General features: G+C 39.4%; 1 protein-coding gene across 1 annotated transcript in view; it reads left to right on the top strand.

Annotated features, from left to right (window-relative positions):
- The window catches only part of CTR9 (CTR9 homolog, Paf1/RNA polymerase II complex component), a 29,179-nt gene extending 9,318 nt beyond the window's left edge, over positions 1 to 19,861 (top strand). Inside the window, exons 7-25 of the mRNA XM_032166614.2 lie at positions 1,435 to 1,542; positions 2,911 to 3,018; positions 3,123 to 3,359; positions 3,592 to 3,681; positions 3,789 to 3,917; positions 4,029 to 4,212; positions 5,897 to 5,985; positions 7,290 to 7,475; positions 7,558 to 7,645; positions 7,826 to 7,974; positions 9,693 to 9,809; positions 9,970 to 10,115; positions 11,025 to 11,096; positions 12,003 to 12,138; positions 12,617 to 12,763; positions 13,512 to 13,669; positions 15,015 to 15,111; positions 15,329 to 15,441; positions 18,792 to 19,861. Coding sequence (XP_032022505.1) covers positions 1,435 to 1,542; positions 2,911 to 3,018; positions 3,123 to 3,359; positions 3,592 to 3,681; positions 3,789 to 3,917; positions 4,029 to 4,212; positions 5,897 to 5,985; positions 7,290 to 7,475; positions 7,558 to 7,645; positions 7,826 to 7,974; positions 9,693 to 9,809; positions 9,970 to 10,115; positions 11,025 to 11,096; positions 12,003 to 12,138; positions 12,617 to 12,763; positions 13,512 to 13,669; positions 15,015 to 15,111; positions 15,329 to 15,441; positions 18,792 to 19,218 — 2,781 coding nt within the window. The 3' untranslated portion in view covers positions 19,219 to 19,861. The remainder of the gene's footprint in view (positions 1 to 1,434; positions 1,543 to 2,910; positions 3,019 to 3,122; positions 3,360 to 3,591; positions 3,682 to 3,788; positions 3,918 to 4,028; positions 4,213 to 5,896; positions 5,986 to 7,289; positions 7,476 to 7,557; positions 7,646 to 7,825; positions 7,975 to 9,692; positions 9,810 to 9,969; positions 10,116 to 11,024; positions 11,097 to 12,002; positions 12,139 to 12,616; positions 12,764 to 13,511; positions 13,670 to 15,014; positions 15,112 to 15,328; positions 15,442 to 18,791) is intronic.
- The last annotated feature ends 1,191 nt before the right edge of the window (positions 19,862 to 21,052 follow it).

Raw genomic sequence — 21,052 nt, 5'->3', positions numbered from 1 at the left:
TAGGATAGGGTTACAATTCAGGTAGTATTGCCACCAAATGAGTTTGCTCCAAGATTACCAAAAAAAAAAAAAAAAAAAAAAAAAAAAAAAAAAAAAAAAAAAAAAAACAAACTTGTTTTTTAAGGCATTTAGATTTCAGAATCTCAGATAAGGGGTCGTAGACTTGTATATCAGTTTAGAATGCTTTCATTGCAAGTAACAAAAAACACATCCCAATGCCTTAAACATAAGGGCTTTTAGTGTTTACTAAACCAATTGTCAAAGGTCTCAAATTTGATAGGTCCTTGTCATCAAACCTATGATTTTATATAATTCTGTCCTCCCTTCCTTAAGGTGCAACCTTTCTTCATCATGTCTGTCACCTCATAGTCACAAGATGGCTGCAACATCTCCAGCTTCTCATTATTACATCGGTCTTATAAAGAGGGAGGAAAGGGAAAGGATAAAAAGGGTTTCTCTTAGAGAAGCCCTGTCTTATATTGAGAAGGAAGCTCTCCGTCATGCTTCCCCTTATGTATAATTGTCCAAAACAGAGATACCTGGGTTTCTCAGCCTCAGTGCTATTGACGTTTTGGGCTGGATGATTCTTTGTTGTGGGGCAACTGTCCCTTCCATTATAGAATGTTTATTTTAACAGCATCCCTGGCCTCTACCCACTAAATGCCGGTAGCATTCCTCCAATTGTGATAACCAAACATGACTTCATCCCCAGTTGAGAACCACTACCTTAGGCGAGAGGAAAAGATTATCTGGACTGGTGTAGATCAATCATGATTCATCCCCCGGGCCTGGGAAAGAGGGGAAGGGAGCTTTCCTTCCTAAACTCAAAAGATTTTCACAGGCTACAAAATCTGGATTCTGTTAGCAGGATAAGTGGTAAAATGGCTGTTGGGTAATCCACCAGTATCAGTCACACGAAGAAAACAGCTCGGATCAATAAAACCAAAGGTGGTAGAGGCCAGGCATGGTGGCTCTCACCTATAATCCCAACATTTTGGGAGATCAAAGTGGGAGGATTGTTTGAGCCCAGGAGGTCAAGGCTGCAGTGAGCTGTGTTCGTGCCAGTGCACTCCATCCTGGGCAACACAGATCCTGTCTGAAAAAAAATAAAAATGAATATAAATAAATAAAAACAAAGATGGCTGTTTGTGGGAGAAGTAGGGGCAGGGACTAATAAAGTAGATGAGATAAGTCTCAAACAAGAACTGAACAATAAAATAAAAAGGAAAAAAGTGACACACAAAAAAATTAAGGATTAAAAGGGAGATTTAATTACAAATGCAATACAGATATTTAAAATCATAAGAAGCTTCTAATCGTTTTAATGTCTGATGTTAGGGTTTATAACTTATTTCTTATGACTAAAGAAAACTTCTTAAAAAGTGCTAATTTAGTATTGTTTTCACTCCACCTTGTTGCGATGTTTTCTTTTAGGCTGATTCCATTAAAAATGGTGTCCAGCTTCTTTCCAGAGCCTATACTATTGATCCTAGTAACCCTATGGTATTGAACCACTTGGCAAATCACTTTTTCTTCAAAAAGGTAGAAGTATTTATTTTTAAATTCTGATTTTTGTTTTTCTGTACTGCAACTGATATTTTATTTCTTTTTTAAACTTGGAAAGAAATTTGAAAATATCAGATTTTTCCACCCCTCCAAATTATAGAGTTTGTTGTATTAGTTACCTGGGGGGTACCTACATTTGTTTATTCGTTTATTTGCTTAATATTTATTGACCCCTATATATTGTACCCAACACTGTGGTAGTGATGTGAAGATTAGTAAAACATGGTTTCTGTACTCAAGGAGTTCAGTTTCATAGAAAAAGCAGCCATGTAAACAAATGTAAGTGTAAAAATAAAGGTATCTACTCATTTATGGTAGAGAAATGAGGAAGTGGTCAGGTGGCTTAGGTGAATTTTCACCAAGGCTGCAGAGCTTTTGAACTAGGTTTTTAAGAAGAGGTCACTAGAGAGTTGAAAAGGGAAAGACACACAAATCTATGAAATAGTATATAATATACTTATGGCAAGCAATGCTTTGGATTCAGGTAGTGGAGCATTTGTGTAATATCAGAATTTGGGCATACTTTGTAGGGAACAAGGAGTCACTGACATTTTTATTTTGCATGTTGATCATGTTGTATTTTTTAAGTTGCCACTAATTCCAAGCAGTGGTATTTTAGGTTTCTTAAAATACTAAATCTACTGGGAGTAGTGGCTCACGCCTGTAATCCCAGCATTTTGAGAGGCCGAGGTGGGAGGATTGCTTGAGCCCAGGAGTTCAAGACCAGCACTGGCAACATAGTGAGACCTTATCTCTACAAACATTTTTAAAAATTAGCTGGACATGGTGGCACATACCTGTAGTCTCAGTTACTCAGAAGGCTGAGGTGGGAGGATCACTTGAGCCTGGGAGGTCGAGGCTGCAGTGAACCATGATGGCGCCACTGCACTCCAGCCCATGCAACAGAGTGAGACCCTGTCTCAAAAAAAAAAAAAGTGCACTTTATGTATTTACTTATGTAATCTTCACAGTAATTCTATGATGTAGGTAATCTTATTCCCATTTTGTGGGTGGATAAGTTGAGGAAGAGTTAATAGTCTAAAGTCAGTAATTCACTATGAAAGGGGAGTATGTTTCTACAGCCAGAGAGAGTAAAGCACTGTGATTAATAGCTATGTGACCATAGACTAACCACAGTGCTTTACTTTCTCTGGCTGTAGAAACATACTCCCCTTTCATAGTGAATTATTGATTAGGTTATAACTGTTACAGCACTGAAAGGCAACTATTTATGAAGAAGATGGAAATGTGTCTTACAGGTAAACGAAGTGTTAGTCTAAGATAAAACAGCTATGCAAGCTAGTCTTATGAATTCACTCAGTTGACTTTCTGATCTTTGTTCAGGATTATAGTAAAGTCCAGCATCTGGCCCTCCATGCATTCCATAATACAGAAGTGGAAGCTATGCAAGCAGAGAGCTGCTATCAGCTAGCTAGATCATTCCATGTTCAGGTAATTTTATAACTTCTCTAAATGTCTAATTTTTTTACTTATAGTGTTTTAAGTCTTTCCAATACTTTTGTACATATTGGTCTTGTTTTATTTTCATTCTTTAGGAAGATTATGACCAAGCTTTTCAGTACTATTATCAAGCCACACAGTTTGCCTCATCCTCTTTTGTGCTCCCATTTTTTGGTTTGGGACAAATGTATATTTATCGAGGTGACAAAGAAAATGCATCTCAGTGCTTTGAGAAGGTTTTGAAAGCTTATCCTAATAATTATGAAACTATGAAAATTCTCGGCTCTCTCTATGCTGCCTCAGAAGATCAAGAAAAACGAGATATTGCCAAGGTACATCTTTTTTTTAAAGTCTTAGCTGTTTTCTGTTAGCTATCCCAAAACTCCCATTTCTCATTTCCTGTTATTGCTAGTAGAAATATGATAGAAACAGTTTTGTTAGCTGAGCTTGTTCCAGTTTAGATAACAAACAATGGATTTATTAAACAGACTTAAATAGCCCCCACTTTTTATTTTGACAACCTATAGATGGAATACTTCAGCTTAACAATCTCTTTTATCCCAGGGCCATTTGAAGAAGGTCACAGAACAGTATCCCGATGATGTTGAAGCTTGGATTGAATTGGCACAAATCTTAGAACAGACTGATATACAGGTATTTTAGTAATGTTTTTTAATCTCTCATATGATAGGTTTTTTGTAAGCCTGGTGTAGTGTCTCTCTTCCACTTAACACCTTTTTCTGTCAATCATGAAAATACAGGGTGCCCTTTCAGCCTATGGAACAGCAACACGAATCCTTCAGGAGAAAGTGCAGGCCGATGTCCCTCCAGAGATTCTCAATAATGTGGGTGCCCTCCATTTTAGACTTGGAAACCTAGGGGAGGCTAAGGTAGGAAAATAGAAATATTTCCTTCTTTTATACTGAATCAAGTTGAATGCACACCTTTTTAAAAAGTGTATAAACTAAATCTTTTAACAGTGTGATTTTTCTTTCTCATAGAAATATTTTTTGGCATCATTGGACCGTGCAAAAGCAGAAGCGGAACACGATGAGCATTATTATAACGCCATTTCCGTTACCACATCATATAATCTCGCTAGGCTATATGAGGCAATGTGTGAATTCCATGAAGCAGAAAAACTGTATAAAAACATCTTACGCGAACATCCTAATTATGTTGACTGTAAGGATTTTAAACTTCTTTATGTAATGAAATCCCTTCATTCCCACAAAAGCAGCAAAAATTTAGCCTGAAAAAAAATTTAGAATTGATAGTAAAAAATGTTTAAGGTTCTAATGTCCCCATTTCTCCAGGGCAAATTCGTGGCCTTAAAACAAAGGTGCAGCTTTACTTACATTTGTGCTAGAAATAAGCAACTAAAACCAACTGGACCGTATTTCAATGACTAGGTTATCTTCAGTGGGTCAGCTACCTTTGTTAGGCTTTTAACAACTGCTTGGCATATTTGATAATGCATTTACCTTTGAAACATCCTGCTTTGATTTCATATGAACATTCTTACAATGTTTATAATAGTGAGAAAGAAAAGTGCTTTTCCTTGAAACAATTACTACTAAAATGTCCTAATTTGAGTTTTGCAACCTATACATTGTAAAATATGGAAAGTTTTTAATTAAAAAATAATTTAGGCCTCGCATGGTGGCTCATGCCTAGAATCCCATTACTTTGGGAGGCCACAGTAGGGGGATCGCTTGAGTCCAGGAGTTCAAGACCAACCTAAACAACCCCAATAGCGAGACCCCATCTTTATATTTTAAATAATAATAATATACATAGTGTACTTAATTTTATTTGTGTGTCTGAGGGTTTTTTTGTTTGTTTTTGTACTTTCCTTAAAAAGAACCTAAAGCATGATGTTTTGACTCTAGTAAATCAGGAGGTTTTTTTGTTTTTTGTTTTGTTTTGTTTTGTTTGTTTTTAAGATGGAGTCTTGCTCTGTCACCCAGGCTGGAGTGCAGTGGCACAATCTTGGCTCACTGCAACCTCTGCCTCGTGGGTTGGAGCAATTCTCCTGCCTCAGCCTCCCAAGTAATTGGGATTACAGGGGCCCATCACCACGTCCGACTAATTTTTGTGTTTTTAGTGGAGGTGGGGTTTTGCCACATTGGTCAGGCTGGTCTAGAACTCCTGACCTCAGGTGATCCATCCCCCATGGCCTCCCAAAGTGCTGGGATTATAGGCATGAGCCACCGCACCCAGCATATCAGGAGCTATTAACTTGGTGCCTGTCATGCTGTTATGGATGCAAAAGTGATTTAAAATAAGCAAGATTTCAGTTGAATGCCAGACCGAATTTGAATTGATTTGATAGGCAGTAGTGAACCATTATTGGTTTCCTGAGAGAAGTGACATTTCCTAGAGAAAACAACAACTTTTCTTTTGGTGTTGTGTAGCACTTCACTATTAATTAAGGAAGAACCCCAGTTAGAGCCCAGGTCTTCTAAGTAGTAATACCTATTCATCAGACTTTCACTGTTTCGCCATATTACAAGCAGCTTTTTTTAAAAAAGGTAACTGACAATGGTGTGCATTGGAGAAAAATTAGAAACAGGCCAGTTCCAAGCTTTTAAAATAACTTAGCTTGAGATAAGGACTTGGACCAGGGAACTAGCATTGGGAGAGGAGTGGCAGAGGTAAGTCTTAGATTTCAAACAGTAAGTCTAGATGATGACAAAATTATTCTTTAACTTGTTGGATTGATGATTGGTATTTTTTCACCTTTGGGACTTTTCTGTTCCTTGTATGGCTGTATTAATGAAAACAATTGTTTCAAAAGTATGACTTTAAAATTATGATCCTTTATGGCTAATATTTGGGATATAAAAACTTTTAAATATGTTTTCAGGCTATTTGCGCCTAGGAGCCATGGCTAGAGATAAAGGAAACTTTTATGAGGCTTCAGATTGGTTTAAGGAAGCTCTTCAGATTAATCAGGTTGGTAATATTAACTCTTAGGTTTGAGAAATAATTATTTTCACTTTTCCTTCCCCATAAATCAGTTTTTCCTTTTAATGGCTACATCTTCCTGGTTTTGTCATTTTTTGTTTTGTTTTGTTTTCATTTACTTGTTAGATACTAAAAATATACTAGGTTGCATTGTTAATCATGTTATAAATAGGGACCATGTTTTTTATGTAAATCTTTCCTATTGTCTTCTTTGTTCCTTCTTCCCTTCCCCCATCCCGTCCCTTCACTCCACTTCAACAAATGTGACCTGGCTCCTGTGTTTTTTACTCTCTCTAGTTTACCTCACTTTCAGTTTAGTTAGTACCGTATGAGAGAACCTTATAGCATAGTATCTTAGGATTTTGTATGGAACCATAGAGGTCATCTAAACGTTTTGATGGCCCACAAAAAGAAATAGATTTCACATCATAGCCTAGTACACACAAATGTATATATGACAAACAACTGAAATGAAAGTTTCACAAGTCATTTTTTGCTTTTGCCATTGGGCGATACACTGATATTTTTACTTTATTCCATTCTGTTGCATTTACTATGTAGATAACTAAATACTAACTAAACTGATTTTACAACTCACTAATGGGTATCAACTCCGTTTGAAAACCACTCGTGGGGGTCTACAACAAGAAGTGTATATTTTCAAACAATTTTTTAATGATTTAACAATTTTTGTAAATCATTTTCAGGCTTCTGCAGCTGTAGATTCTCACTGTGAATCCTTTGCTTGCTCATGCATAAGTGTATTTGCAATACCAAATATAGTTTAGTATTTTTGCCTGTTAGTGATGGTTCCACATGTGTAATGTGTTGGTTGAGATTTTTAAATGGTGGACAAGTACTGTGGATGTGAATGTGGGGAAGTAATTTTAATCATGTAATTGGTCACAAGGCCTAATTTGCAGTAACTATTGCTGTTTTATTTAACAGCGCCTTGTTGCTTTGTATGCATTTATGTTTGGATGTAAAGATTGTGTGTCTATCCAACAGGGAGCCACAGTATTTAAATTGACCAGCCTAATGTTACAACTACTTTGAGGTGGCCAAATGTAAACTGAAAGCCTTAATTAAAGTGGTGCAAGTTTGTATAACTTAGCATTAGTAGTTCAATAAATTTGGATTGCCATGCAAAAAAAAAAAAAAAAAGAAAAGAAAAAATACCACTGTTATAATATAGCTTGTAAACCTCTTCAGTAATCAGCTATTGTGGGAAGATGATTGATCTCTCTCAAACTAAACTGCAGATTTTCCTTCTTCATATATGTGTGTTTCAGGATCATCCAGATGCTTGGTCTTTGATTGGCAATCTTCATTTGGCAAAACAAGAATGGGGTCCCGGACAGAAGAAGTTTGAGAGGATATTAAAGCAGCCATCCACACAGAGTGACACCTATTCTATGCTAGCCCTTGGCAACGTGTGGCTCCAAACTTTACATCAGCCCACCCGAGATCGAGAAAAGGTAATCTCTTTTTGTCCTTTTAAACAAAACTGATACTCTGCATTCTTGTTTGAATCTTTTTTAAGAGCACTTGTTTCTATAGGAAAAGCGTCATCAAGATCGTGCTCTGGCCATCTACAAACAAGTACTCAGAAATGATGCAAAGAATCTGTATGCTGCCAATGGCATAGGTGACTATAAAACTTGAGTACCCATAACAATTTGTTCTAAATGAATACTTTCAGAGGAATGTTTGTAAATCAGAATTTTTCTTAAAATGTGATCAATGAGTTGTTTTAAAATAGAATTTTTAGTTGTTTTTCTGACTCCAATTAGAAAATTCTTAAGTGTGAACCTTTTTATATCTTTAGGAGCTGTTTTGGCCCACAAAGGATATTTTCGTGAAGCTCGTGATGTATTTGCCCAAGTAAGAGAAGCAACAGCAGATATTAGTGATGTGTGGTTGAACTTAGCACACATCTATGTGGAGCAAAAGCAGTACATCAGCGCCGTTCAGATGGTAATAGCTTCTCTTTCAAGATATTTTTATATCTTGTTCATTGTTAAGCAGATGTTTTCTTAGCCATTCTGGCCCTGTCATGGAGCTGCGTGCTATCTCTTGTGATACTGTGTCTATTTAGAGATTTATAATTATATAATGCTAAGGCCAGGCTTTGGTATCCAGACAGAGATGTGAGTCCTGGTTCCACCACTAATTACATGCCTCAGGCAAAGGACATCCTTTCTGAGCCAGTTTTCCTATCTATAAAATGGAGATAATTGCACCTTAACTTCATAGAATTTTGTGAGGATCCAGTATGAAAACTACTTGGCACTAGCATGCCTAGCATATTAGTAATACCCAGTAAGTAGTAGGATTTAATATTCTTTTGTGTATTCAGTTTCTGAAACTGAACTGTGAGTTTTAGAAAGGTTAAATGACTTATTTAAAAGAAAACAGGCCAGGCATGGTGGCTTACGCCTGTAATCCCAGCACTTTGGGAGGCTGAGGTGGCCAAGGCAGATGGATCACGAGGTCAGGAGTTCGAGACCAGCCTGGCCAACATGGTGAAACCCTGTCTCTACTAAAAATACAAAAATTAGCTGGGCACGGTAGCACGTGCCTATAATCCCAGCTACTCAGGAAGCTGAAACAGGAGAATTGCTTGAACCTGGGAGGCAGAGGTTGCAGTAAGCCAAGATCCTGCCACTGCACTCTAGCCTGGGCGACAAAGCAAGACTCTGTCTCAGGGAAAAAAAAAAAAAAAGAAAACAAAACAGTGATAAGATTTAACGACTGTAGAATTTTTTTATGCTTACATTTGTTGAGTGCTTGAGCTCGAAATAAAAGTCATACTTAGCATCCATAAAATTAAAAAGTAAAAAGGATCTTTGGCTCTATGGGATATATTATGGTCAGAAAGGAAAAGCTTACAAAAAGTAGACGAAAAGAGCAGTCCAGGCTCTGAGAAGTGGTTTACCTTTTTCTAAAATGGGTGGGTTATTATCAATATTCAGAGTATTGGGAAGTCAATAATCACAGAAACTCACAGAACCCAGATTGCATATGGTAGCTTCAGAGGTTGTGTTTTGTGAGGTTGACCTTCCTGATCTGCTGAATGATAATATTGCCTTTTATAAATGCAAATTAACTACTAGGTATATTCAGGAAAAAATTGTCTTAACCATTTTTCATGAAAAAGGTCTTACCTATGACAAGAGGTATTCCATGGTCAAAAAGTGCTATGTTCATGTCACAATTAACACTAGTATTGTATTGGTTTTACCAAGAAGTTAACAACCAGAACTGTAAGACTCCTCATGCTCATTGCCAGTAGGTTCTGCCCATCGTTAAGAAAGGTATAGATGGTAAAACCCAAAGGACAACAGTGTATGATTTCTAATCAGTGCTCAATAAGCTGATTCTAGATAGTATTGCTAAAAATATGAAAAAGGCTTTCCAATCTATTTACCCTTTCTTTCAATGTTGGTCCAAATTTCAAATGGAAAGAAACCATTTCAAGCATCTAGTTTTTCTAATGGTCAGATTTTTTATGTTGTGAAAATGTATCCTGATGAATGTCAAAAATCATTCCCCAAATTGTTCTCTGAAATTAACCATTCAAAGGGTAAAATACCTTTTTACAGAGCTTTAAAATTGCAATGCCATTTTGCTACAAAATGAAAATGTCATTTATTCTTTGTTGTGTTGTAATTAACTTTTTTCTTTTTTTGTAGTATGAAAACTGCCTCCGAAAGTTCTATAAGCACCAAAACACTGAAGTTGTACTCTATTTGGCCCGGGCCCTCTTCAAATGTGGCAAGTTACAGGAATGCAAACAGACTTTGTTGAAGGTAAAAAGGAGAGATATTATTCCCATCCATTTCTGTGCTACATTGTATTTTTTAATTCTTCGTGATGCATGTTCACATAGCTACTACTTAATAATACTCTGCTGTCCAAAATCCTTTTCATGTCATTTGAATGTATGAAATATTTATTTTTTATTCGCAGGCTAGACATGTGGCACCCAGTGATACAGTTCTTATGTTTAATGTGGCCTTGGTCCTGCAAAGATTAGCTACCTCTGTCCTGAAAGATGAAAAAAGTAATCTGAAGGAAGTACTTAATGCTGTGAAAGAACTGGAGCTTGCACACAGGTAAAGATTTTGTAGAAACAACCTATGAAATGCTTTGTTTGGTCTATGACCATACCATCTTGAACTCTCCCTATTTTGTCTGAAATGGTTTGTTTAAAGCCATTTGTCTCAAGCTGCTGAAAATCACTTCCTTCTAAAGGTGGTCTATTAGAATCATTCCAGCAATAGTTAAGCCAAAGCAGATAGCAGCTGCCACCAGGTGGTGCCAAACTATAGTCAGGATCCTGCCAGATTTGGATCTTGTAGCTTGACCTCTAGAACTGGCTGGTTAGCTTTGCAAACTTGCCATAGATTTTTTTATTAATCTGACAGTAATGTAACCCAGCATTTTACACATGTGAAATTTTTTAGACACTTATGTTGGTTTTCCATTTTACACCAATGTATCGTTTAATGGGATGTTGATTTTCATTGAACTAGGATTAAGGTTTTACCTCTTAAATAATGCTTAACAGTTTTATTCAGTTTAGTTCAAAATTTATTTAGCCATATAGTATTTATATGGTGAGTCAGTGTGTGGTGAAATTAAAACCTGTTGTCTCTTCAGGTTTTGTCCAACTTTATTTTTATTCTTGTTTAACAATTCTTGCCTTGCCTGGTAAATTATAAGTGCCTTCATAGCCTGAGCCCCGTAACCTCCATCCTGACATGTTTAGTAGATTTCATGTTTAGTAAATACTCGTTGCTTGAATTGATTTGTGGTTATTTGTGAATTTACTGATAATATTAAATATAACTTAGACCATCTTGATGAACATGTCTATTAAATGTAATGAGTGGCATAAATTTGTGTAAATCAGTCAATATGCAAACCTTTTCTCAGACTTTGTAGCACAGATTAAATTTTTTAAGGGCTTTATTTCATTAGAATCTCTTTTTTTTTAAGTGGTATTTTCTCGTTTCATTTAGATACTTCAGTTATTTGAGTAAAGTGGGAGATAAAATGAGATTTGATTTGGCCCTTGCTGCTACAGAAGCCAGGTAATGTTACTATTTATGGAAGGTGACTTTGGGTGAGGCAGTGATATTTGCGTGGGCTGGGAAAGTGCCACAGTAGGGAACAGAGGTTCCTGACCTTCCACAGGTCAGTCTTTCACACTTCTCTTGGGGACTCTCTAATCTTTGCCAGGACTTTTTCCTTTCAGGGAATTGGACAAAATAGCCTTAGTACAAGTACTTGAGTTGTGGGGGAAAATACTTTTCTATTTTACTTATGTTAGCTATGTCAGCCTAGTCAAGATAAAATTCATGACTCTGAGTTATATGTAAAGATAATGTTGGAAATCTTTTTAGCTGTGCTTTGAGAGGACATTTATAGTTTGGAAACTTAACATAGTTGGCAGTATTGGCTTATGATAAACTAAGTTAATTTTGCTAATTAAGACTCCATGCATTGGTATAGTATGGGAAGTGTAATGCAAAAAAAAAAAAATTTTTTTTTGGCTGGGCGCAGTGGCTCACACCTGTAATCCCGGCACTTTGGGAGGCCAAGGTGGGCGGATCAGCTGAGGTCAGGAGTTCAAGAGCAGCCTGACCAACATGGAGAAACTCCGTCTCTACTAAAAATACAAAATTAGCCAGGTGTGGTGGTGCACGCCTGTAATCCCAGCTACTCGGGAGGCTGAGGCAGGAGAATCACTTGAACCGAGAGGCGGAGGTTGTGGTGAACCGAGATAGCACCATTACACTCTAACCTAGGCAACAAGAGCAGAACTCTGTCTCTTAAACAAAAAAGGAAGAAAAAAAACATTTTTTTAAAAAAAGACTTCACATAGATCAGCTAATGGTCCTGCTTCAGATTTTTTAATTTGTATAAGGAAAATAGATGTGCTGAGTTTTTTAATATAGTAGTTACATTCTTGTTTCTCTAAACCTGAAATGTTCCAGGCAGTGTTCTGACTTACTGAGCCAGGCCCAGTACCATGTGGCCCGAGCACGCAAACAAGATGAAGAAGAGCGGGAGTTGCGGGCCAAGCAAGAGCAAGAAAAGGAGCTGTTAAGGCAGAAACTTCTTAAAGAACAGGTATCTTGTATTTTCCAGTTATACTGGAATTAATGAATTGTGTGCATGCATACACTTTGTATGTTTAAAAAAAAAGTCCTCTGCCAGGTGTGGTGGCTGACGCCTCTAATCCCAACACTTTGGGAGGATGAGGTGGGTAGAGGGCAGATCACTTGAGGTCAAGAGTTCAAGACCAGCCTGGCCAACATGGTGAAACACCGTCTCTACTAAAAATACAAAAATTAGCCAGGAGTGGTGGCATGTACCTGTAATCCCAGCTACTCGGGGAGCTGAGGCAGGAGAATCACTTGAACCTGGGAGGCCAAGGTTGCAGTGAGCCAAGATTGCACCACTGTACTCCAGTCTAGGCAACAGAGTAGACTCCGTCTCAAAAGAAAAAAAGAAAAAAAAAAAACCCTCTGCTTAGGATGGTAGCCATTAATTTTTCATCATAAGAAAATTTTCAGTGGGGTTTCTTTTCTACCATTTTTCCTCATAGGAAGAGAAACGTCTCAGAGAAAAGGAAGAGCAAAAGAAACTTTTGGAACAGCGGGCCCAGTATGTGGAAAAGACCAAAAATATTCTTATGTTTACTGGTGAGACTGAAGCAACAAAAGAGAAGAAAAGAGGTGGTGGTGGTGGACGGGTAAGATATAATTCCTGCTAGCACGAGTGACCTCATGCTCTGTCTTTTGGCTTTGAGAAATGAGGATAATTGGTTAAATTCCTTCTGTACTTACTAGTTTTGACTTCCTCTTTTGTTAAGAGACAGTCTTCCAACACAGAGAATGATTTAAATGGTATCCAGTATTTAGCAATGCATTCCAAGGTTAGCTAAGTATATTTTACCTTGTAGTTATCTTTTAAATAGTTGATTTTTGCAAAGTTTTAACCAGTTGAGACTTTCGTCTCAATTAGAAGTCTTTAAAATATGGGCCTAGCTAAGAACCTCTTCCACGTGGCTTAGTAAAAGATCCTTCATTTGGGCCGGGCACAGTGGCTCATGCCTATAATCCTAGCACTTTGGGAGGCTGAGGTGGGCAGATCACTTGAGGTCAGGAGTTTGAGACCAGCTTGGCCAACATGGTCCATGTCTCTACTAAAAAGTACAGAAATTAGCCAGGTATAGTGATGCATGCCTGTAGTCCCAGCTACTCGGGAGGCTGAGGCACGAGAATCACTTGAACCCAAGAGGCAGAGGTTGCAGTGAGCCGAGATTGCCCCACTGCACTCCCGCCTGGGCAAAAGAGTGAGACTTCATCTCAAAAAAACAAACAAACAAAATCCTTCATTGTCAAATGACTGATAGGATAGGGCCCCTTTCTGTACCTTAGCATTCTAACCGCATTCCACCAACCAGGAAATAACTGACTGTAGTCTTGTTTGGATTTTAGCGTTCTAAGAAGGGAGGAGAGTTTGATGAATTTGTCAATGATGACACTGATGATGAGCTACCTATATCCAAAAAGAAGAAGAGAAGAAAGGGTAGTGGCAGTGAACAAGAAGGTGAAGATGAGGAGGGTGGGGAGAGAAAGAAGAAAAAGAGGAGAAGGTAATGTCATCATTAATGTGTTTTAAGTAACCTCGTAAAAGTGGTGAAAGGCCTTTTACCTTCTGAATCTTTTGATGTTTAGAATTTATGAACACTTGATCCAAACAGTGAAGCTTTTTGTGCCCCCACTTCCTACTTTAATCCTAAGATAGACCCCAGTACAAAATCCACTGAGTACTTGGGATTTCCATACATCTCCACAGCTTTCCTTCTAAGAGCTACAAGTTAGTCATAATTGCCTTTCTTGTGTCTCTAAATATTTATTGGAAAACGTGATTTAGAATAAGACCTGGATTGTGTCCACACTAGCTGTGCATGTGCAATCTTGGAAAAATCACTAAGCCTCAGTTTCCTCTCTGTCGTTGGTAACAGCAATGCCTACCTCATGGTTTTTGCTCAATGCATAAGATGTGAATGTGTGTGAAAGCGCCTTTAAAACCACCCAGTAGGCCGGGCGCGGTGGCTCACGCTTGTAATCCCAGCACTTTGGGAGGCCGAGGCGGGCGGATCACGAGGTCAGCAGATCGAGACCACAGTGAAACCCCGTCTCTACTAAAAATACAAAAAAATTAGCCGGGTGTAGTGGCGGGCGCCTGTAGTCCCAGCTACTCGGAGAGGCTGAGGCAGGAGAATGGCGTGAACCCGGGAGGTGGAGCTTGCAGTGAGCCGAGACTGCGCCACTGCACTCCAGCCTGGGCGACAGAGCAAGACTCCGTCTCAAAAACAAAAAAAAAACAAAAAAAAAACACAAACCACCCAGTGTGCTCTGCTGTTAAGATCAAGGATGCCCTACCCATTTCTCATGCGGAGGGGCCTCCTAAGCTACTTTGTCCCTCTCTTCTTGTGCTATCCTGTCCAGGAACCTCCATTCAGTTATCTTACCTAGACTGCCCTTCCCAACCCTTGGCCGACTATATTTGGGAAAGAACCTGCTAATACAGTAAGACACAGACTTGTGGAATTGAAGCTGTGGTGAGGATATTAGTAGCAGGCCTGGAATCAATAGTTGGGAAAGAAGGAAGAGGAGGGGAAAGATGTTGAAGTCTGGAGCCTGGGTCTTTTCTCATCTCTATCACTCCACCAAGTGCAAGATTCAAATGCAAATTAATGAGAGCTCAGCAGTGACTAATCAGCAGACATTGCATAAATACATAGTTTTTACAGATTTCTGAGCCACGTGCAGCAAGAGTAAGTTATGTCTCCTGCCCTTGAGGAGTGTACAGTATGATTGAGGACAGCACCTATATAGAAGAGGATTCAGAATGAATAATAATTTAATGGCAAAGTAGTCTGGAACTTTATAGGTAGGCTCTTGACAAACTCTCTCTTGGTGTTCACTGTTAAGACATCCGAAGGGAGAAGAAGGATCTGATGATGATGAAACCGAAAATGGCCCCAAACCAAAAAAACGACGTCCACCAAGAGCAGAGAAGAAAAAGGCTGTAAGTTTATAGTACTGTGTTTTTCTGTCCCCTGGTAGACGTGAAAGATTGCAGTACACTAGAATACATTCTTTCCTTGCAGCTTTCTCAAGCACAAATGCTTGTTTTCAAAGTTCATCAGTGGCTGTTTGATTGTATCATTGTAATGCAAACCCAATTTAACAAGATGGCCTAATGTAAGAGTCTTGACTAATCTATTATGTTTGACATTCTTTAGCCCAAGCCAGAACGTCTGCCTCCATCAATGAAGGGAAAAATAAAATCCAAAGCCATAATTTCATCAAGTGATGACTCTTCGGATGAGGATAAACTTAAAATTGCTGATGAAGGGTAGGATATTTTCTCTTTGTAAATTCTTCTCATGATGTAGATAAATCAAAAGTGATTACTAATCAGCCTGTCTGTACTAGGAAAAATATACTTTTATTTCTTTTTATTTATAAATAATAAGGGGTGGGGACAGACTTGAAAATTGGAGGAAATAGATAACTGGGAGTGTTGCTGTGCCGAAATATCTTCTCCCCAGCTTCTTAGAATCTGAGAGCTGGAAGAAACTTTAACCTGTCATTTTGTCCTACTGCATCTTTTCTCTCAAATAAGAAAACCTTTTTTGAGGCCGGGCGCGGTGGCTCACGCTTGTAATCCCAGCACTTTGGGAGGCCGAGGCGGGCGGATCACGAGGTCAGGAGATCGAGACCACGGTGAAACCCTGTCTCTATTAAAAATACAAAAAATTAGCCGGGCGTGGTGGCGGGCGCCTGTAGTCCCAGCTACTCGGAGAGGCTGAGGCAGGAGAATGGCATGAACCTGGGAGGCGGAGCTTGCAGTGAGCCGAGATTGTGCCACTGCACTCCAGCCTGGGCGACAGAGCGAGACTCCGTCTCAAAAAAAAAAAAAAAAAAGAAAAGAAAACCTTTTTTGAAGTCTCATTTCTTCATGGATGTTAGCTGAAATTTCCTAGATGACATCCTTCTAAATGAAATGTATCATTTTGCTGCCCTACTGTTGACACACTGAAAGTGTTACAGATAGCCAGGTCCTGGTCATATGGAGACAGGCTATTTCTTTTTATTACTGTTTATTTATTTATTTTTGAGATGGAGTTTCGCTTTTGTTGCCCAGGCTGGAGTGCAGTGGCAATCTTGGCTCACTGCAACCTCCACCTTCTGGGTTCAAGCGATTCTCCTGCCTCAGTCTCCCAAGTAGCTGGGATTACAGGCATGCGCCACCATGCCCAGCTAATTTTGTGTTTTTAGTAGAGATGGGGTTTCTCCGTGTTGAGAGAGGCTATTTCTTGACTGTTTCCTCCCCTGTTGTGCAGTGGTAAGTCAACAGTACCTGCTCCATGGAGGACTTATCCTAGACTCCTTCCACAAGACTCTCCTTTAGTTCATGGCCCACCCAGTGAAGCAATATTTGATTTTATTTGTCCTAAACTTGCTCCTCAAGCTCAAGTTGTCCCCCATTTGGATTTCTCAACCAGGTCTCTTAATACTGTACTACACTGTGTTCTTCTGTAGCCATCGTTTTCATTTATTCATTCAATAGACATTTGAACGTCCAGTGTGTGAGATAGTATAAGTGCTGGGAATACAGAGAGAAAAGATAGGCCCATAAATTCTCCAAGGAATTTCTGCTTCAGAGGCAGTGGAGAAGAACAGATAAACCAAAACCATGTTGTAGGCTGGGCGCAGTGGCTCACACCTGTAATCCCAGCACTTTGAGAGGCCAACGTGGGCGGATCACTTGAGGCCAGGAGTTTGAGACCAGCCTGGCTAACATGGTGAAACCCCATCCCTACTAAAAATACAAAAATTAACCAGGCATGGTGGTGTGTGCCTGTAATCCCAGCTACTAGGGAGGCTGAGGGACAAGAATCGCTTGAAACCAGGAGACAGAGGTTGAAGTGAGCTGAGATGGATGGCACCACTGCACTCCAGTCTGGGTGACAGCATGAGACTCTTGTCAAAAAAAAAAAAGCCCACATTATAGTTGGATTAATGTTATCATGTAAATTTGCATTACTGTTCTCCAGGAACCATACCTAGTCTTGAGTTTGGGTGGTGGTAGGAGTTGTAAGAGGTGTTTTTTCTAAAAGAAAGGGTGTTTGAGTTGAGTCTTAGAAGAATTGGGATTCCTGAGGCAGAGGTTAGCATGTTGAGGAGGCTAAGGCTTCTGGTGGGGATTGGACTCATAGGGAGGTAATCTATAAAGAACCAGAGTTGCAGTTCTGGCCAGGTGAGGTGGCTCACGCCTATAATCCCAGCACTTTGGGAGGCTGAGGCAGGAGGATCACTTGAGGCCAGAAGTTTGAGACTAGCCTGGGCAACACAGTGAGACTCCATCACTACAGAAATTTTATAAAAACAAAATAAACAAAAACAAAAAAGATTTGCAGTTCCTTTTTTCTCTGAAGGCACCGGCTAACACATCTGGATTGTTTTTCCGTAAAGCACTGTTTAGCCCTTGTCCCCATAGTGTTACCTAGGTCTGTTTAGAGACGTGCATGATTAGTGTAATGAAATACGTGGTTTTCAAAGACTGAGCACTATTAAATATGTTGGCAGAAAGGTCCATTGTGAGAGGCTGAGCTGTACCTGAGGTCAAGGCCAAGTTTGTACCTGAGGTCAAGGCCAAGTTTGTTTGAGCCACTTGCATCAGTTAAGCTTTGTCCTGACCATCATAAAGTTGTTTGCTTATTTGGCAAGATGGAATGGAGTGAATTGGATCCCAGGGAAGACCCACAGGTCTTTAATATGTATACAGAAAGAGAGTAATATATTTCACTTCCCTCACCATTCCTAGACCGAACTCTGTGGGATTCAGTATTCCTTTATTGGAATATCTGTCATGAAAACCAGAACTAAGGAATGTGCCAGAGAAGTGTGTCTGTGCCAGAGAAGTGTGTCTGCTCCAAAGGAGCGGTCACAGTGGTTAAGGGAATGTTCTTTCCTCAGAGCCTCCAGGAAGCCAAGACCCTGAGGGTGCTGCCACCATTCTAAGCATAAGCATGACTTCCCCTTTCCTTTCACATATCAACTGACAAGTAGAGGGGAGAGCTTGGGAGCAAAGGCAAATAAACCAAAGGGCCCCTTTAGCCCCAGTTCCCTATCTTGAGCAAGTCTGGCCATGGTGGAAGGGACCTAGTGCAGTAGCAAATCTTAGGACAGGAATAATGACCTCACTCTTCAGGTACCTGTTAGCAGCGATGGCAATAGGACAGGGAAATGTCCTTTGAAACCCTTTTCCGCCTTTGGAAAAGGGTTAATTCTTCAAAGTCTTCAAGCCAGCTGAGATCCTGGATTTCACCTTTGTTGCTATTAATTTGTGTACAAAGATAAACAAATGTATCCCTTCCTTTTCATAATTTTATATATGCAATTGGGAAATGCTTCATTCTGATAAAAGTGCCCAGTGAGTCACCATCCCTGTTTACATTTTGACTTATAGCTAAAGTGCCTTATCTTTTTTTCCTTTTTAAACCTTTTTGAGTTGTGAAATATATCACATTTACAGAATAGTACACAAAACAAGTATCACGAAATGATACCTGTGTAACCACTATTTAGGTCAAGAAATAGAATATTAAATGCGCTTCCGTTTTAAAAGCACATTGTCTGTTCATCAAGGCCCCAGTTAGACAGAATCCTCAGCTTCTAACCAATGATCATCTTTGCCAGACATCCCAGGAACAGCAACAGCAACAGTGACTCAGACGAGGACGAACAACGAAAGAAACGTGCCTCATCAGAGAGTGATTCCGATGAGAACCAGAACAAGTCTGGCAGCGAGGCTGGCAGTCCCCGGAGGCCACGAAGACAGCGGTCAGATCAGGACTCAGACAGTGACCAGCCATCCAGAAAGAGAAGGCCCTCCGGTTCTGAGCAGTCTGACAATGAATCTGTGCAGTCAGGGAGAAGCCGCTCAGGAGTTTCTGAGAACGACTCTCGCCCAGCTTCTCCCAGTGCCGAATCAGATCGCGAATCAGAGAGAGGATCTGATAATGAGGGTTCTGGCCAAGGCTCTGCAAATGAATCGGAACTAGAGGGATCCAACAATGAAGCCTCAGATAGAGGCTCAGAACATGGGTCAGATGATAGTGACTAGGTTTTATTTCATCAATAAGCTTCATCTCTGGAGGAAACTTTTTTTAATATATGAAAGCTGTGATAAAAATGTTTCAGATGTTTAGTCAATTGTGAAATTTTTCTTAAGGCAGTTTTCTTTTCTATCAGTTTGTATATTACTAAGCCCCAAGAGACATTTCCTGTGCTAGAGTCCAATATTTGAGTCTCCTGTGCAAATGAGACTATTCTTTGTGGTACAATTCCACCTATCATATGTGAAAACTGCAGTAAAAATAAACCCAGATGCTAAATCATTCCTACAAAGATTTGACTGAAACCGTGGCAGATGTCTCATCTTCTTTATATGTTAAGCAGCATACTCTTTTGATTTTTATTGCAATCTTTTACCAAGTGGTGCACAAACTTGGTATTGATGTCTTTATTCCATTTTGAGTTTAGATTGAGAATATTTTTATTTTCTGAAGGCAGAGATATCTACTGTATAATTGTACCAAAGTACATTTGAAAGGAAGGTTTTCAATAGTGTAATACTGCAGCGATGTAGATAAAATCACAAATGTATAATTTGTTAGGTTGAATAAGGTGTGGAAAATGCTTTTCTGTTCGTAGAATGCAAAAACCTACCTAAGCCACGTAATAATAAAATTCTTTTACCAACTTTATGGGTAACTTCGTGTCTTTTTTTGTTTGATATATTTGTGCATGGCAGTGTAGCATAAATTATGCAAATATTTGAAAAATCCTACATTAAGCCTCAAGACTTTTATAATTCTTACAGATTTGTGGAGTGTTTATTTTAAAGATGCAAGAAAACTAAGGTACAAGCATGTATTTTTCTTTTCAGTAATTCAGTAATAGTAATTTTTTTATGTAGTAGTTTGTAAGAACTTTAATTATTGTAGCCAATAAGTATTATTAAATGTACTGTATTAGCCATTGAGGTGAGAATGCAGAGATAAAGTTCCCTTCTTGTCTTCAAAAATTGAGTAAAGATAAATTTATTGTTCCTGTGGTGTGAGAAATAGGGTGATGATGTTTGCACAGGTTGTGGGAGCAAAAAGGAGGTTGGAGGAAGCAGTGAAGACAAGGTTTCTTGAAGGACAGGAGTCCTGAGATGACTCAGCCTGAGCCAGGGCTTCTGCCTGTACCTCAGGATCAGCCTCCCATTTCTTAGTGGAGTTGGTGTCAGCAGGAGCGGGCAGCATAGATAATGGGCCTAGTGTCTCGTGCCTGTAATCCCAACATTTTGGGAGGCTGAAGCAGGAGGATCGCTTGAGGCCAGGAGTTTGAGACCCTCCCTGAGCAACCTAGCAAGGCCCCAGATCTACAGAAAATTTTAAAAATTAGCCAGGCGTCGTAGTACACACCTATAGTCCCAGCTACTTGGGAGGCTGAGGCAAGAGGACTGCTTGAGCCCAGGGGCTCTAGGTTACAGTGAGCTGTGATTTTACCACTGCACTCCAGCCTGGGCAACAGAGCTGAGAGCAGAGATACTGGAACCCAGGAGTCCAGGACTGGAATCTCACTTCATGACACTAATCAGCCATGTGACTTTGGGCAAGTTACTTCCCCTATATAGGCCACATGCCTCATCTAAATCAAACCATTTCTCCACTGTTAATCTTGAAAGCCTCAGTTCAGTGTCACAATTAGAGAATAAGACTTGCATTGTCTTTTTAAGCAGACTATCCCATTATAGCAAAAGACTATATACCCAACTTGGGAATGTTGTGAGGATGATGAGTTAAGGTAGGTTAAGTGATGAATGCATTGTAAATTCCCAATAAAATTATGCATGTGATTGAATTGGCTCTGAATGTTTGGCACTGTTCATCAAGCTTGGCTCGTTTAGC

This window comes from Hylobates moloch, unplaced genomic scaffold (assembly GCF_009828535.3).
Source record: "Hylobates moloch isolate HMO894 unplaced genomic scaffold, HMol_V3 SCAFFOLD_11, whole genome shotgun sequence".
Lineage (NCBI taxonomy): Eukaryota > Metazoa > Chordata > Mammalia > Primates > Hylobatidae > Hylobates > Hylobates moloch.
Note: the sequence above shows the minus strand (reverse complement) of the source record. Positions and strands in the feature narration are given on the sequence as shown.